The 17,880-nt window shown below is 44.9% G+C and overlaps 1 protein-coding gene across 1 annotated transcript in view; it reads left to right on the top strand.

Annotated features, from left to right (window-relative positions):
* The window catches only part of COMP (cartilage oligomeric matrix protein), a 188,456-nt gene that overhangs the window by 114,869 nt on the left and 55,707 nt on the right, over nucleotides 1-17,880 (top strand). The window contains exon 11 of the mRNA XM_075854768.1: nucleotides 1,175-1,293. Coding sequence (XP_075710883.1) covers nucleotides 1,175-1,293 — 119 coding nt within the window. The remainder of the gene's footprint in view (nucleotides 1-1,174; nucleotides 1,294-17,880) is intronic.

Genomic DNA, 17,880 nt, shown 5'->3' with positions numbered 1-17,880 from the left:
TCATAACTTGGCCAAAAATGCTCGTTTTTGAAAAAGAAAAACGTTACTGTTATCTACATTGCAGCGCCGATCACCTGCAATAGGAGATAGGGATTTGAAAATCTGGTGACAGAGCCTCTTTAAGATACAAATTGCCATTCACCATCAAATGTGCTGTGCTATGTTACATGTACTATAATTGTGCAATTGTAACATTAAAGGTATACTTATATAAAAGATGTAACACATGGCTCTTAAATAGCAGCAAATGCCATTACAGATGTATGATGTACATATAAAGCACAAAAAGTTCATCTATCTTACCCATGGATATAAGGGAACTGAAAACAGCAGGGCTGCCTGGCCACACACCCCAGAAGCCATCCGTGTGTGGTCCATGTTTCACGGATCCGTCATTAGCGGCCGTATAACAGCCGACGGACGTGTGCAAGGGGCCTAAAGCTGAAGTGAGAAAACACAGGATTACACCATTGTGAATAGGTGATGAGGACAGCTCACTTTTTCCTTCGCCCTGCACAGTGAACTCTGCAGGTTACAGAGCATAACCACAATGCTCGCTTATAGAAGTCAACAGGTCATTTTTTTTTTATTAATGTCTCTAATGTCCAGGTGTCTGCTATAGAGCAAATCTCTAAACTGCTGTTCACAGCTCAAAGCAGTAGCTCAGGCAAGATAAACAATATACACAATCATAAAATAAAAACAGATTAGAAAATATTATAGAATTAGAATATTTTTGGTCATGCACGCTGACAGAGGGCTTAGTATGAAGCTGTACAGCTTCCTTAAGCTGTCGTACAGCCTCTATCGGACTAGGTGTTTACAGAAATATTCTCCTCTAGAAGCAATATTTATATGGGTGTCCGATTGAGCATGTCAACATTTTTTTTTCTATCAGATTCCAAGGGAATCTGCCTAAAAAAATAATAATACAGAAGCCTCCATATGAAATCTGAGGCATACGAAGATAGACTAAAAAATAAAAACAATAAAAAAAATTCTAGGTGACACTTTCTATTTAAATCATATTTTCGTTCTTAGATATAAAGATGTAAAATAAAAGAGCAATAAATAGAGTGCGTTTAAGTTTTCTCTATATAGTATCCTGCTATATTTACTGTATTCTGTCTATCATAACGTAAACCGCATATTTTATTTTTTTGCTTGCTTTCAGAAATTAAAAATGCTGTGGACAACTGTAAAACAGTACCTAATACTGACCAAAAGGACACAGATGGTGATGGTGTAGGCGATGTTTGTGACAGCTGTCCCTCAATTCGGAATCCAGACCAGGTAGGCTACACAGATTCAGAGATAAAATAGATAAAACCGTATTAACACAATATCTTGAATAAAAACTGAAAAATACTTTGCCATATTTTTTATAATAATTATTTTAAATAAATACATTTTGAAATTTCATTCTTGTCAGGAAATGTAACTAGTATCCTTATAAATATAAGTAAAGAAAGCTCACCGGGTACGGATGATAATCAGCAGTATTAGGAGACAAGTCAATATAGGTTTTTGAGTGCACGGAACTCTTGTTGGCCTCATGGCAAAGCATAGCAGTAAGCATGCTGCAAACAGTCAATGTGAATAAAGTGGTCTCATTCACTCCAACTCTGGAAAAGCCCCTGACATCACCGTCCATATATGGACAGTGATTTCAGGAGCTACAATACTGAATCCCTGGCCAGAGCCACAAAAGCGCTCTAGCTGGGGACACCGCTTCTGGTGAAGCCCTTGACGTCTGGACAGAGAGTGCCGTAACGTGCCCGTGTCTGTACAAAGAAGCTCGAAAAGGGAACTATCCCGCGTATATTCCGAAGGGTTAAACAAGGACATGAGAAAATGTCTCAATTGAGTGACCTGCCAGGAGGTAAAGTGATGAGGGTCTGTCAGAGATGCTAACATCTAATAATGCAGAGCTTGTTGGGAACGTCAATGTTCGTGAAAACCTCGGTAACAGTGATCACAATATAGCAACAAACACAGGCTGGGAGGGCAAAAACATTTAATTTTAAGAAAGCCAATTTCCCCAGGATGAAGGCTGCAATTCAGGATATAGACTGGGAAGAACTAATGTCAAATAATGGGACAAATGATAAATGGGAAATTTTCAAATCTACTTTGGGTTATTATAGTGCAAAATTTATTCCTATAGGTAACAAGTATAAACGACTAAAATTAAACCCCACATGGCTTACACCTTCTGTGAAAGGGGCAATACATGACAAAAAAAGGGCATTTGAAAAATACAAATCTGAGGGTACAGCTGTAGACTTTGTAAATTATAAAGAGCTTAATAAAATCTGTAAAAAGGTAATAAAATCAGCAAAAATACAAAATTAAAGGCGGGTGGCCAAGGATAGTAAAACAAATGCCAAAAAATTATTCAAGTATATAAATGCTAAAAAGCCAAGGTCTGAACATGTAGGACCCCTAGATAGTGGTAATAGGGAGTTGGTCACAGGGGATCAAGAGAAGGCAGAGTTACTAAATGGGTTCTTTAGCTCAGTATATACAACTGAAGAAAGAGCAGCTGATGTAGCCGGTGCCAGTGCTGTTAATATATCAGTTAATATACTGAATTGGATGAATGTAGATATGGTCCAAGCTAAATTAAATAAAATAAATGTGCACAAGGCCCCGGGACCAGATGGGATACACCCTAGAATTCTTAAAGAGCTTAGTTCGGTTATTTCTGTCCCCCTTTTCATAATATTCAGAGAATCTCTAGTGACTGGAATAGTGCCAAGGGACTGGCGCATGGCAAATGTGGTGCCTATTTTCAAAAAGGGCTCTAGGTCTTCCCCGGGTAATTATAGACCAGTAAGCTTAACATCCATCGTGGGGAAAATGTTTGAGGGGCTATTGAGGGACTATATACAGGATTATGTGACAATAAATAGCGTTATAAGTGACAGCCAGCACGGTTTTACTAAGGACAGAAGTTGTCAAACTAACCTAATCTGTTTTTATGAAGAGGTGAGCAGAAGCCTAGACAGAGGGGCCGCTGTGGATATAGTGTTTTTGGACTTTGCAAAGGCATTTGACACTGTCCCTCATAGACGTCTAATGGGTAAATTAAGGACTATAGGTTTAGAAAATATAGTTTGTAATTGGATTGAGAATTGGCTCAAGGACCGTATCCAGAGAGTTGTGGTCAATGACTTCTACTCTGAATGGTCCCCGGTTATAAGTGGTATACCCCAGGGTTCAGTGCTGGGACCACTATTATTCAACTTATTTATTAATGATATAGAGGATGGGATTAATAGCACTATTTCTATTTTTGCAGATGACACCAAGCTATGTAATAAGAGTTCAGTCTATGGAAGATGTTCATGAATTGCAAGCGGATTTAAACTAAGTGTTTGGGCATCCACTTGGCAGATGAAGTTTAATGTAGATAAATGTAAAGTTATGCATCTGGGTACCAACAACCTGCATGCATCATATGTCCTAGGGGGAGCTACACTGGGGGAGTCACTTGTTGAGAAGGATCTGGGTGTACTTGTAGATCATAAACTAAATAACTGCATGCAATGTCAATCAGCTGCTTCAAAGGCCAGCAGGATATTGTTGTGTATTAAAAGAGGCATGGACTCGCGGGACAGGGATGTAATATTGCCACTTTACAAAGCATTAGTGAGGCCTCATCTAGAATATGCAGTTCAGTTCTGGGCTCCAGTTCATAGAAAGGATGCCCTGGAGTTGGAAAAAATAAAAAGAAGAGCAACGAAGCTAATTAGGGGCATGGAGAATTTAAGTTATGAGGAAAGATTAAAGGAATTAAACCTATTTAGCCTTGAAAAAAGATGACTAAGGGGGGACATGATTAATTTATATAAATATATTAATGGCACATACAAAAAATATGGTGAAATCCTGTTCCATGTAAAACCCCCTCAAAATACAAGGGGGCACTCCCTCCGTCTGGAGAAAAAAAGGTTCAACCTGCAGAGGCGACAAGCCTTCTTTACTGTGAGAACTGTGAATCTATGGAATAGCCTACCGCAGGAGCTGGTCACAGCAGGTACCTTAGATGGCTTTAAAAAAGGGTTAGATAATTTCCTAGAACAAAAAAGTATTAGCTCCTATGTGTAGAAATTTTTTATTTCCCTTTTCCCGTCCCTTGGTTGAACTTGATGGACATGTGTCTTTTTTCAGCCGTACTAACTATGTAACTATGTAACTATGTAAGTCTCCCCTTGTATGAAATGAGCAGCATGTCCCTTATCCACCCTCAACCATTGCCAGAATGGACCTCTTTTTCACGCCCCGGAGGGAATGCGGGATTGCCCAGGATAGGAAACAGGGGGAGGGAGACGGGGAGACGTCCTGCCAGGACGCAACCGCCAAGGTGGGTCCAATAGTCAGGTGTGTCCACGCCGATAGGGGGATGTGTTTCCCCAACCATGGCAGTTTCTACAACGGAAGCACCAGAAAGGCCTGTTCCATCGACACCCACTGTTTCACCTCAGTGTGTCTGAACCAGTCCAGAATTCGTGACAGGTGTAAGGCCTGGTGATAGGAGACAAAGTCCGGAAGACCAACCCCGCCCTCACACCTAGCAAGGAAAAGCATGGAGCGGGCTATACGGGCTGATTTCCCAACCCATATAAATCTATGGAGTAAGGACAACAGGGCTTGAAAGAAGGTGCGAGGGATGTGTATCGGCAGGGCCTGGAAGATGTACAAGATCCTCTGCAGGATATTCATTTTAAATATTGCACACCTGCCGACCCAGGTAAAGGTGCCCATCGTCCAGGAATCCAAATCGCTCTTTACATGTTGAAGGAGGGGGGTAGATAACTGCATAAAGACGAGATAGATCCCTGGAGAGCTGGACCCCCAAATATTTGAGTGAGTCTCTAGCCCATTTAAAGGAGAAGGACTCCGACAGATCTTCCACCAGAGACTGTGGCAACGAGACATTGAGAGCCTCCGACTTCTGGTAGTTAATTTTGAAGTTGGACAATTTCGAGTATCTACTAATCTCTGCCATGAGATTGGGCAAAGAGATCCTGGGCGCGGTGAGAAAGAAAAGCAGGTCATCCGCATATGCTGCGACCTTGTGGGACCTTCCTCCCAATGATACACCCGCTATTTCTGGATTGGAGCGAACCTGGCACAGGAAGGGCTCCAAGCACAAAATGAAAATTAAGGGGGACAAGGGACAACCCTGCCTCGTGCCGTTAGAGATAGCGAGTGAGGAGGAAAAGTACCATTGACCTTAACCCGGGCCGAGGGGAGGAGTAGAGGCTCGAAATCCATTGCATCATGTGGGTGCCCAGTCCAATATGCCACAGGGTGGCCAGCATAAAGTCCCAATTGACCCTGTCGAAGGCCTTCTACGCATCCGTGGACAGAAAAAACGTGGGCAGGGCCAAGGCAGCCGCTTGGTATATCAAGTTAATTGCCCTTGTGGTATTATCCCGAAGTTCCCTAAAAGGCATGAAGCCCACCTGGTCGTGATGTATCACATTATGTAGGAGGAGGGTAATCCTATGGGCCAGAATCTTCGCAAACAGCTTAAGATCTACATTTAACAAAGATATGGGGCGATAGCTTTGGATCCTTCCCCTCTTTGGGTATCACCGTAATGTAGGCCCTCAGCGTGTCTGGAGGGAGGGAGCTCCCCTCAGTAAGTGAGTTGAAGGCATGTAAGAAATGGCATGAGAGCAGGTCTGAGCAGGCCTTATAGTATTTCAAGGGTAGGCCCTCAGGGTCCGGCGCCTTCCCTGCCGGCGAGTCCTTCAATGCCCACGACCACTCCTCTGGTGAAATAGGCGCCTCCAGAACAGCAATAGCCTCCTGGGGGATACATTTCGTCCCTGAGGACCGAAGGTATTCCTCTATCTTCTCCATTTGGCTCCCCCCATCCGGGGACGGAGAGGCCCGAGGAAGATTATAAAGGGAGTGGTAATAGGCCCGGAAGGCCTCCGAGATGTCATGGGGAAGTTGCAAATGCCTATTGTGGGAAGCCTGGATATGAGGAACATATGTACGTGATCGGGTTTTCCTAAGCGCCCGCGCCAGGGTCTTACCGGGTTTATTACTAAATTCGTAGAAATGCCGTCTGCATTTAGCTAGGGAGGCCCTAGCCTTGGAAAGGCAGAGCGAACGAACCTGAACTCTCAGCTGCCCCAGCTCCGCCCCCACCACATGACGTATTTTTATGCAGATTTTGGTGAGGAAACCGTGCGTATTCCGCGCGACATAATTTCTGTATAAAACTAACAGCGTCCTATTGATTTAAAATATGAAACCGCCCCGTTGTTTATACAGGGTTCAATTTAAAACGGCAGAGAATAGAAGTGACATGTCACTTCTTGACACGGTTTACGTGCGTATTCCGCACTAAAACAGAGTTGGGTTGCCACAAGAGGATTGGGCTATTCTGTGTGTGGATTTGTGGCAGATGAAGCTGCAAATCCCTGTAGGCTGACGCTCTAAATTCTGCCACGGATTATCATGCAAATCCACGCCGTGTGAGAATACTCTTCGCGAAAAGCAACGGAGCTTCCATAGGCAATAGATGGATGCAAGTTCCACCACATAAAGACAAACAATAAACGATCAGTCATAGAATTCACTATGTAAAATCTTAAAGTGTCCATTTGTGCAAAGACAACCGTGCAACGTCTGAAGAGTATATAGTGTGAGTTTTATTAACGGATCCTCGCAATAGAATTTCCTATCCTTAGGGCCAGTTCACACAGAGTTTTTTATGTGTTTTTTGACGTGAAACCCGCGTCGGAAAACACGCCAAAAATCGGCCGAAAAGGCCTCCCATTGATTTGGGAAAAACTTCTCGCGGGAAAAAGAAGTGACATGCCCTATCTTCGGGCGTTTACGTCTCTGACCTCCCATTGACATCAATGGGAGGCAGAGAAAGATTATTTCGCTGCGTTTTTTGCCTGCGGCGCTCAATGGCTGTGGGCGAAAAACGCGTCAAATGGAGTGCAGGCAGATCAAAATATGCCTGACAATTCCAGAATGAATTTTGAGGCAGAATTTTCTTCCTGCAAAAAACGCCGTGTGAAGATAGCCTTAGGGTGTTTTCAGATGTTGCGGTTAAGGTGCAATTAAAACCGCATTAAAAAAACTGCATTCGAAAACTGTATGCGCACTGCAATTTGATGCATGGAAAACCTCAACCACAACTGAATACACCCCGAGGGTATGTTCACACGGGCTATTTTCAGACGTTTTTCGGGCCGTAAACTTCCTGAAAAACGTCTGAAAAATCAGAAGCAAAACGCCTACAAAAATCTGCCCATTGATCTAAATGGGAAGTACGGTGTTCTGTTCCGACGGGCGTTATTTTACGCCTCATTTTAAAATAACGGTGTGTAAAAAGACGTTCCGTAAAAAGAAGTGCATGTGACTTCTTGAGGCGTTTTTCGAGCCGATTTTCATTAACTCAGTAGAAAAACAGCTCCAAAAACGTCCGTAAAAAACGCAGCGAAAAACGCTAGATTAAAAAACGGCTGAAAATTAGGAGCTGTTTTCCCTTGAAAACTTTATTTTCAGCCGTATTTTGTTAACTGTGAACATACCCTAACAAGGATGCAGCTCAACGCATTCCTTTAGAATTACAGCTATAGCTCTGTATAATCTCTGTTTAGGCCAGTTACCAATGCACATTAAAACAGAACTTGGCCTTCTCTCCCCTTACAGCAGAGGCTCAAGGAAAGAAGGATCGGGCATGTTGGCTTGTTCCCCTCTCCCCATTGAACTAAACAGGCACAGTTGGCCAAGCTGAGCATGCATGTTTATAGGAAAAATTAGCATTTGCCTGAGAGCTATTTAATGTGTGTGACCACCGTAACATGTACTGTACAGATTTCAAATTTCTATCCTATCAGACCAATATCAATCTAAATTTATGTGAGGCAGGTTGATCTCGAATGTCTGATCTGCCAGAAAACTGAACTTACCTGCTTTGTCTGGTAATCACCACGATTGCAGTGCGTAAGGCCGGGTTCCCAGGTAACGTAAATGCTGCGGAATATCCGCAACGGAATTGTGTGCGGAAATTCTGGAGCATTTACAATAGCAGCAAAGTGGATGAGATTTAGAAAATCTCATGCCCACGCTGCATAAAAAAACCGCAAGATAATTGTTAACAAATTGACCTGCGGTCCGGAATTTAATTCCGCAGCATGTCAATTTATGCTTGTCAGTTAATCGCAGCGATTACGCCTTAAAAATCTCAATTCCGGAGAGAAAATAAAATCACACTTACCCAGAACGCTCTCCTTGAAGACGTTTTATCCCATGTGAGCACTGCAGCCAATCCCTGTAGGCCGGACTACATGCAGACAAAAGTGAGGGGGTAAGTATCGACGTGTTTTGTTTTTTTCGACACAGTGCCCTCTGTAGATAATGCCACAGTGCCCTCTGTAGATACTGCCACAGTGCCCTCTGTACATACTGCCACAGTGCCCTCTGTAGATAATGCCACACACACCCCTTATAGATAGTGCCACACACACACATACCCAGTAGATAGCTCCATTGGGTCTGCCTCTAGGAGTGGAATCCCCAGCCACAGCGTTGCCGACGCTTTGGCCGAGGATTTCTCTGCTAGAGGAGCCCCTGGTGTCACTGTCTATAGACAGTGACGTCAGAGGATCCTCCTGGTCCGGAATGTGATATCAGGGGCAACCCCAGAGCCGGTGTCCCAGAGCAGAGCACTAGTATAGGCTCTGCTCTGGAAATCTGGGGAAGCCACTGACATCAGTGTCAATATATGGACAGTGATGACAGAGCTGGAGTCCCGGAGCAGAGCCGCTTCTAGCACTTTGCCTGGGATTCCAGCACTGTTCCTGACATCACTGTCCATATATGGCCAGAGATGTCAGGGGCAACCCCAGAGTTGGGGTCCCGGGCAGAGCTCTAGTAGCGCTCTTACTGGGACTCCAGCTCTGCTCCTGACATCACTGTCCAAATATGGGCAGTGATGTCGGGGAAACCCCAGAGCCAGAGTCCCAGGCAGAGCACTACTAGCACACTCTGCCTGGGGCTCCAGCTCTGCTCCTGACATCACTGTCCATATATGCACAGTGATGTCAGGGACAACCCCAGAGTGGGAGTCCCGGGCAGAGCCCTTCTAGCACTCTGCTCTGGGACTCCGGCTCTGGGGAAGCCCCTGACAATGCTGTCCATGTATGGACACTGATGTGAGAGGTTTCCCCAGAGTCCCGGAGCAGAGCTTATACTAGCACTCTGCCCGGGACTACGGCTCTGGGGTAGCCCCAGACATCGCTGTCCATATATGGACAGCAATGTCAGAGGCTTCCCCAAAGTCCTGGAGCAGAGCCTATAATAGCGCTTTGTCCGGGACTCCGGCTCTGGGAAAGTCCCAGACATCGTTGTCCATATATGGACAGTGATGTCAGGGGACTCCACAGAGTCTCGGAGCAGAGCCTATACTAGCGCTCTGCCCGGGACTCTGACTCTGGGAAGCCCCAGACATCGCTGTCCATATATGGACAGCGATAGTAGAGGCTTCCCCAGAGTTCCAGAGCAGAGCCTATACTAGCGCTCTGCCCGGGACTCCGGCTCTAGGAAAGCCCCAGACATCGCTGCTCATATATGGACAGCGATGTCAGGGGATTCCACAGAGTCCCGGAGCAGAGCCTATACTAGCGGCTCTGTGTCCCACGGGCCGCAGATGATAGGCTCAGGGGCTGCATGAGGCCCGCAGGCCCCGTGTTTGAGACCCCTGCTATACACCAATAATAGTGCCAGTGGCATCAAGGGTATGTTTAAACATGATGCATTGACCCCTGTTTTTGCTGCATTTTTTATACTGTCTATACAGTTAGGTCCAGAATTATTTTGACAGTGACACAATCTTCATGATTTGGGCTCTGCATGCCACCACATTGGATTTGAAATTAAACAACTGAGATACAATTGAAGTGTAGACTTTCAGGTTTAATTGAAGGGGTTGAACAAAAATATCCTGTGAAACGTTTAGAAATTGCAACTATTTTTCTACACAGCCTCCTCATTTCAGGGCCTCAAAAGTAATTGGACAAATTTACATTACCATAAATAAAATGTTTTTTTTTTAATACTTTGTAGAGAATCCTTTGCAGGCAATGACTGCCTGAAGTCTGGAACCCATGGACATCACCAAACACTGGGTTTCCTCCTTTGTGATGATTTGCAAGGCCTTTACTGCACCTGTCTTCAGTTATTGCTTGTTTGTGGGTCTTTCTGCCTTAAGTTTTGCGTTAAGCAACTGAAATGCAGCTCGATCGGGTTGAGATCTGGTGATTGACTTGGCCATTGCAGAATATTCCACTTCTTTGCTTTAAAAAAAACCTCCTGGGTTGCTTTCGCAGTAAGTTTTGGGTCATTGTCCATCTGTACTGTGAAGTGACGTCCAATCAACCTTGCTGCATTTGGTTGAATCCGAGCAGAAAGTATATCTCTGAACACTTCAGAATTCATCCGGCTGCTTCTGTCTTCAGTCACATCATCAATAAACACTAGTGGCCAAGTGCCTTTGGCAGCCATGCATGCCCATGCCATCACACTGCCTCCACCATGTTTTACAGAGGATGTAGTGTGCTTTGAGGCACAAAGGGGGCGGGGGTGGGTTTTGTGGCGCAAAGTTTAAGGGGGAGAGGGGTTGTGTGGCAGAAAATATAAGGGGGAGGGGGTTGTGTGGCACTATGTACAAGAGGGGGGTTGTGCGTTCCTGTAATGACGGGGGTGGGGAGACAGACAAGTGAGCCCTAATCTACCCGCCACTCAGTCCCTGCCTACTTACAACGTCCCGCCCTAGGCGACAGGGTACAACTGGGCGACGGTCCCTACGCTCAATAAGTGCACGACAGACAAACAGACAAGGGTACACAGAGCTAGGGGGAGAAAGGGGCAGTTGCCCACGGCAACACCGTGAGCAACAAGAGAAGTGAACAAGCCGAGTCAAACCAGGAGAGTACGAGGTGCCAAACGCAGAGCAGGAGAGTAGTGAACAAGCCGAGTCAAACCAGGAGTGTACGAGGTACCAAACGCAGAGCAGGAGAGTAGTCAGCAAGCCGGGGTCAATATGAAGCAAGGACAATAGTACAAGAAGCTGCAGCAGGGCCAGGAAACCAAACGAGAAGAATCACAAGCAAAGGAGGAACAGGAAAGGCAGGTATAAATAGACAGAGGGCGGGAGCTAGCTCCGTCTGGCCAGGCTGTGATAGGTTCTCCCACTCCTAAGCCTGCCACCCTGAGTGGTGGAAGATGGAGTCAGTCTCACAGACATAGAAGCAGGTGCAGACTGATTATCTATGGGCGTTAAACCCGAAGCTGTGCCTGGCAGATCCTTTACAGTGCCGCTATCTACAGGGGTGCTGTGCGTGGAGCTATCTACAGGGGGCTGTGTATGAAGCTATCTACAGGGGGCTCTGTGTGGCGCTATCTACAGGGCGGCTGTGTGTGGCGCTATCTACAGGGTGGCTGTGTTTGGTAATATCTACAAGGGGGGGCTGTGTGTGGCGCTCTCTACAGGGCGGTCGTGTGTGGAGCTCTCTACTGGGTGGCCGTGTGTGGAGCGATCTACATGGGGGCTGTGTGTGGCGCTATCTACAGGGGGCTGTGTGTGGTATTATCTACAGGGGGTTGTGTGTGGCACTATCTACAGGGGGCTGTGTGTGGCACTATTTACAGGGGGCTGTGTGTGGCGCTGTCTACAGGGGGCTGTGTGTGTCGCTATCTACAGGGGGGCCATGTGTGGAGCCATCTACAGGGGGCCATGCGTGTCGCTATCTACAAGGGGGTGTGTGTGGCACTATCTACAGGGGGGCCGTGTGTGGAGCTATCTACAGGGGGGCTCTGTGTGGAGCTATCTACAGGGGTGCTGTGTGTGGTATTATCTACAGGGGGCCGTGTGTGGAGCTATCTACAGGAGGCTGTGTGTGGCGCTATCTACAGAGGGCGGTGTGTGGAGCTATCTACAGGGGGCTGTGTGTGTGGCGCTATCTACAGGGGGCTGTGTGTGGCGCTATCTACAGGGGTCTATGTGTGGAGCTATCTACAGGGGGCTGTGTGTGGAGCTATCTACAGGGGGCCGTGTGTGGAGTTATCTACAGGGGGCCGTGTGGGGGCTATCTACAGGGGGCTGTGTGTGGAGCTATCTACAGGGGGGCTGTGTCTGGTGCTATCTACACGGGGCTGTGTCTGGCGCTATCTACAGGGGTGCTTGTCTGGCGCTATCTACATGGGGCTGTGTCTGGCGCTATCTACAGGGGGGCTGTATCTGGCGCTATCTACACACAGCCCCCCCTTGGAAATATTGCTAACTTAATTTTTTTGTTTTGCAGGTTCTGCTGGACTGTTTGGACTACGTCGTAGATTCATTGGACTACTGCGATGATCTACGTTTTTTGTTAAAATAAAATGGCGAAAGAGGGTTGTGTGGGGGAGTTCTTATTTCAATAAAAAAATATTTTCTTATGTCTGCGTTTTTTTTATACTTTAATAGCACCTTGGTAATGACAGTTGTCTGACAGCATCCATTACTAAGGTGGGGATCAGTGTTAGCCAGTAAAAAGGCTGCAACTAACCCCCATTATTACCCCGGTACCCACTGCCACCAGGGGTGCTGGGAAGAGCCATGTATGATCCAGTACCCGACCATCTGAAGTGATGGGCGGGCACTGGGGCGACTGCAGGCTGCCATTATGAGGCAGGAAAGGGCCAAAAACCGTGGCACTTCCCACCCTGGTAATACTAGGCTGCTGCCGCTATGTTGAATCTGGCTGGTTAAGAAAAATGGGGGGACCGTCGTTTAAAAAAAATAATAATAATAATAATTAAGAAAACGACATTGCGTCCCCCCCCCCCCCATTTTTATAACCAGCCAGATACAACACAGCGGCAGCCTGGCATTACCATGGTGAGAAGGGCCACTGTTTCTGGCCTCTCCCAGCCTAATAATAACAGCCTGCGGTCACCCCATTGCCCGCCCCTCACTACAGATGGTCGGGTACTGGATCATATCCGGCTCTTCCCAGCACCCCTGGTGGCGTTGCATACAGGGTAATAATGGGGGTTAGTTCCAGCCTTTTTATTGGCTAACAAGTCCCACCTTAGTAATGGACGCGGTTAGACAACCGCCATTACTAAGGCGCTAATAAAGTATTAAAAAGACACAGAGACATAAGAAAATATTTTTTATTGAAATAAGAACACCCCAAACAATCCTCTTTCACAATTGTATTTAAAAAAAAAACATAGATCATCGCAGTACTCCAACAAATCTACGACGCAGTCCAAACAGTCCAGCGGAACCTGCAAAACAAAATTAAGTTACTAATATGAAGAATAAAAAACTTCTTACCTCCAGTGACTTCTGTCTTCTTCCCTGTGCTGCAATAGAAACTAGACATGAATGAAAAATAATTCCCCTTCATGTAACTCTGCTACCTGTCAGCTGAAAAGTCATCCACCATAGGGTCTCCCTCTTGACTTTCATTGTTCTCAGACTTTTGGTTTGTCCTGCAGCTGCTGCTGCCGTGATGAGCAAATGTTATACGCAAGTTAGGAAAAGTAACACCAAGAAGACATAACCTGATCCATAATATCTGTGATATCCATACAGTCTTGAGATCCGCAGTGAGAATATGCGCTTGTTATTTAAAGAAGGATCTGGCTGTGATTTGATGTGTTTATGCAGGATATTGGGCGTGGTTAGGGGTGTGGCTTAAATGTCCCACTTTTCCAAATTCAATAGTTGGGAGGTATGAAGATGTTGTGAAGGGGTTTTTCTTCACCATGGAAAGGATTTTGTGATCATCCACCACTGTTGTCTTCCGTGGATGTCCAGGCATTTTGGAGTTCAGGAGATCACCAGTGCAGTTTTTTTTCAATAATGTAACAAACTGTTGATTTGGCCACTCCTAACATTTGTGCTATCTCTCTGATGGATTTCTTTATATTTTTTCAGCCTAACAATGGTGTGTTTCACTTGCATTGAGAGCTCCTTTGACCTCATGTTGTGGGTTCACAGCAACAGCTACCAAATGCAAATGCCACACCTGGAATCAACTCCAGACCTTTTAGCTGCATAATTGATGATGGATTAACAAGGGAATAGCCCATGCAGCCAATTAAATTGCTTTTAAAATAATTGTCCAATTACCTTTGGTCCCTTGAAAAAGAGGCAGCTACATATTAAAGAGCTGTAATTCCTAAACCCTTCCTCAAATTAGGATGTGAATACCCTCAAATTAAACCTGAGAGTCTGCACTTTAAGCCCATATTGATTATATAACTGTATATTCAATATGTTTTGGTAAACAGCTAAAATGCCAAATTATTTACTGTCATTTTTACCAAAGAAAGCAAAATGCCAGCTTAAAGGGAAAGTGTCATGAAATTTTTATTTTTTTATCATATTGCTTTTAATATGATATTAACATAAATTTTATTCATTTGTGTTCTCATGTTCTACTTTTTACATTGTTCTTACTTTTACTTCTCTATGGGGGCTGCCATTTTTTTTTCATCTCTGTATGTGTCGATTAACGACACATACAGAGATGGAATACGACACATACAACCCCATAGAGAATGCAAACGGGAGCCGTTCCATTCTCAGAAGCATGCGCCACTCCCACACAGACAAAACAGAGCTCGTTCACAGAGCGAAATCCAGCGCAATTTTCATGTCGACCGGAAGCCGCTGCCGGATAGTCAGATGACGACTTCCGGCCGCGACTTCCGGCCATATGTTCAGGCGCAAGGAATAGGAGCGTAGACCAGCGGAGGCGGCAGGTAATTTATGTTCGTGTATGTGATGTGTGTATTATGTTCGTGTGATACTGTCTGCTGAGCCCTGTATCTAATCTTCCTACACTGTGCAGTCGCTCAGAAAATGGCGGCACACAGTGTAGAAGGTTTGAAGATTCAAACCCTTCCTTCTCCTGGCACTAGCCAGAAGAAGGGAGGGGGGATTGTGTGAGGACACTAGAGAGAGTGTGTCCACCCCATATTTGCAGCATAAATCAATGAGGTTGCTTTACCACATTGACCATGCTGCAATTTTGGGAACTGCTCCCTCTAGTGCCCAGCACATGAAAATGTTATAAATTAGTATCTAATTTATAATATTTCCTGACTTGTGAAAAAATTCAAAAAATTAAAACAATGTGTAATTACTTAAATAATAATTGTTTAACTGAAGAAAAAAAAAAAAAAATATTCTAGCGACACATTCCCTTTAAGGCCAGAGCGACGCTGAGAATTTTTGTAGTGATACTTATTTATGTAATTATTGAGCTACTGCTGCAGTCCGTATGAATACATTGAGTTGCATGAAATATTTTGGACGGCAGCTGTCACTCAAGAGATAAAATCAATCAATAGCACTACAAAATGTCTTAGTGTAGCCCTAATCTAACTCATGGTTCTCATCTTATTTGCTGAGCCTTCTGTTTCTGGTCTTGTAATACTGTATAAATAGGTAGCAGTCCAAATTTGTCAGGTCACCAGGCCAACACCTCTTTGTATTTCCTAACCGTGCCTTTCTTCTGTTGGATACCCCTCTCAAGGCCTATTAACCTATTTACTTTACTATAAATTCCTGCAACGAGGGTGGAGCTTCCTCTAACCAAGGTTTTGTAATTAGTAACCCAGCCAAATATAGTAGATGTGCCATTGGTAGGTCCTAAATGTATCCTAATAAACATACTAATGGATTCATCTACTATACCAAGTTTACAAGTCCTATCACCCCTTCCCAGAATCTGCTAAGTCTGTTTTATTGACCTTGCATTTATTGCATAACTGTGTGTCTATTTTGCCTAAAAATAGCCGTTTTATACATTCTATGTAACAGGTTAAAGTCGGTGTTCTTCACTAAGTGAAATTTTGGCTTCTGCTCGCCACAATTTTCCAGATATAAAAGATTCTGTATGAGAAATTACAGATTAGATTTGATTAAACAAGACCCAGGTTTGTGACCAATTGGACAAGACACCTCAACCCATTCTGTTTTCATTTTACAATATTAAGGCCTCATGCACACGACCGTAGCCATGTGCACGGCCGTGATTTACTGTGACACCCGCGAGCCGCCCGCAAATCGCGGGCCGTGCACATGGCCGCGTGCATTATTTCCTATGAGTCTGGAGCTCAGAACACGGCCGTAATAAGACATGTCCGTGCTTTCTGCGGTCCAGGGCATAGGAATGAATGGGGCCGCAATTCTCCCGTGGATTTTCGGGGGAATTGCGGCCGCAAATGCACGTTCGTGTGCATGGGGCATTACTGTGCAGTGTTGAAAAAAAGTTTTGGTGCCTGGAAACAATCACTTCTGGCAGATCTTCTTATTGCTTTATTTTTTCTCTAATCAAGGCCTGTGTATCTGCATATACCCTGTAGCGCTAGGAATAAACAACCAGTGTAATAATACCTAAGGGTATGGGCACACGATAACGTCAATCACGGCTGAAATTACGGAGCTGTTTTCAGGAGAAAACAGCTCCTGCATTTCAGACGTAATTGCTCGTACTTGCGTTTTGCGAGGCGTCAATTACGGACGTAATTTGGAGCTGTTCTTCATTGGATTTAATGAAAAACGGCTCCAATTACGTCCCAAGAAGTGTCCTGCACTTCTTTGACGAGGCTGTTATTTTACGCGCCGTCTTTTGACAGCGACGCGTAAAATTACAGGTCGTCGGTACAGTACATCGGCAAACCCATTGAAATGAATGGGCAGATGTTTGCCGATGTATTTGAGCCGTGTTTTCAGGGGTAATTCAAGGCGTAAAACGCCTCCATTACGTCTGAAAATAGGTTGTGTGAACCCAGCCTAATACTTGCACTGGGTATTCATGTGTGAATGGTTAGTGCTGCAGGAGGTACTATGGTACTCAATATTCAAAGCAGAACAGCAACAAAGCACTAAATAGTCAAAGATGCGAGATTTCATTAGCTGATTTTAGAGCCAATGTTAATCAAATTAAGAGGATTATCCTTCTTTCCGGCTATTTATAAATGTTAAGCATAAGATTTAAGTAACCTAGATGCAGCATGTCATTATAAATCCTAGGGTCCCTTGTGGTATTCAGAGAAAAAGGCCTAAATGGATTGTACGTAATTGAACACCCCTTTTTCTAGCCCTCAGTTTGGGCTTTGTCACTCTGCCAGCTTCAGAACTTGGGTGTGAGGTCTAAATAGTCAATCCAGGCAAAAAAAAAAAAATTCAGCTCTTTGCTCATCATGGAGCTATACTAGCCTCCAAAATTTAGTTTACCTGAATGGAGCCGATACAGATATCCTTTGCTGTCCCCTAGTAGGCCGCAATTGAGGTCTGTGCTATCCATAACAGAGCAGTTAGGGTATGTTCACACTGAGCAGACATGCTGCGTAAAAGCACACAGCGTATCCGCCCTGTGCCCCGCAGGGAATTTCAGACGAAAAACCGCACCACATGTGGTGCAGTTTTTCGGCCAGAATGTCCGCTGCAGAAAACTGCACATAAAACCAAAAACAGTTTCATAGTTACGTAGCCATGGTGACGCGACCCTCTGCCGTCCTGCAGCCCAGCCTCCTGGTATGACGTTTAATCCCATGTGACTGCTGCAGCCTTTGATTGCTGCATTTCTACCGCAAAATACACATCTGCTATTTATTGCAGGTTTTTTTTCTCTCCATTGAATTCAATGGGGAAAACCCACAACAAAAAAGCATTTATGCAGCGTGTGGATAAGATTTCCTCAAATCTCATTCACTCTGCTGCACCCTTAGGCCAGATTCACACGAGCGCGTGCTTTTTGCGCACGCAAAAAACGCGGCGTTTTGCCTGCGCAAAAGGCACTTAACAGCTCCGTGTGGCATCAGCATATGATGCAC

This window comes from Rhinoderma darwinii, chromosome 1, assembly GCF_050947455.1.
Source record: "Rhinoderma darwinii isolate aRhiDar2 chromosome 1, aRhiDar2.hap1, whole genome shotgun sequence".
NCBI lineage: Eukaryota > Metazoa > Chordata > Amphibia > Anura > Rhinodermatidae > Rhinoderma > Rhinoderma darwinii.
This window is presented reverse-complemented; position numbering and strand designations above follow the sequence as displayed.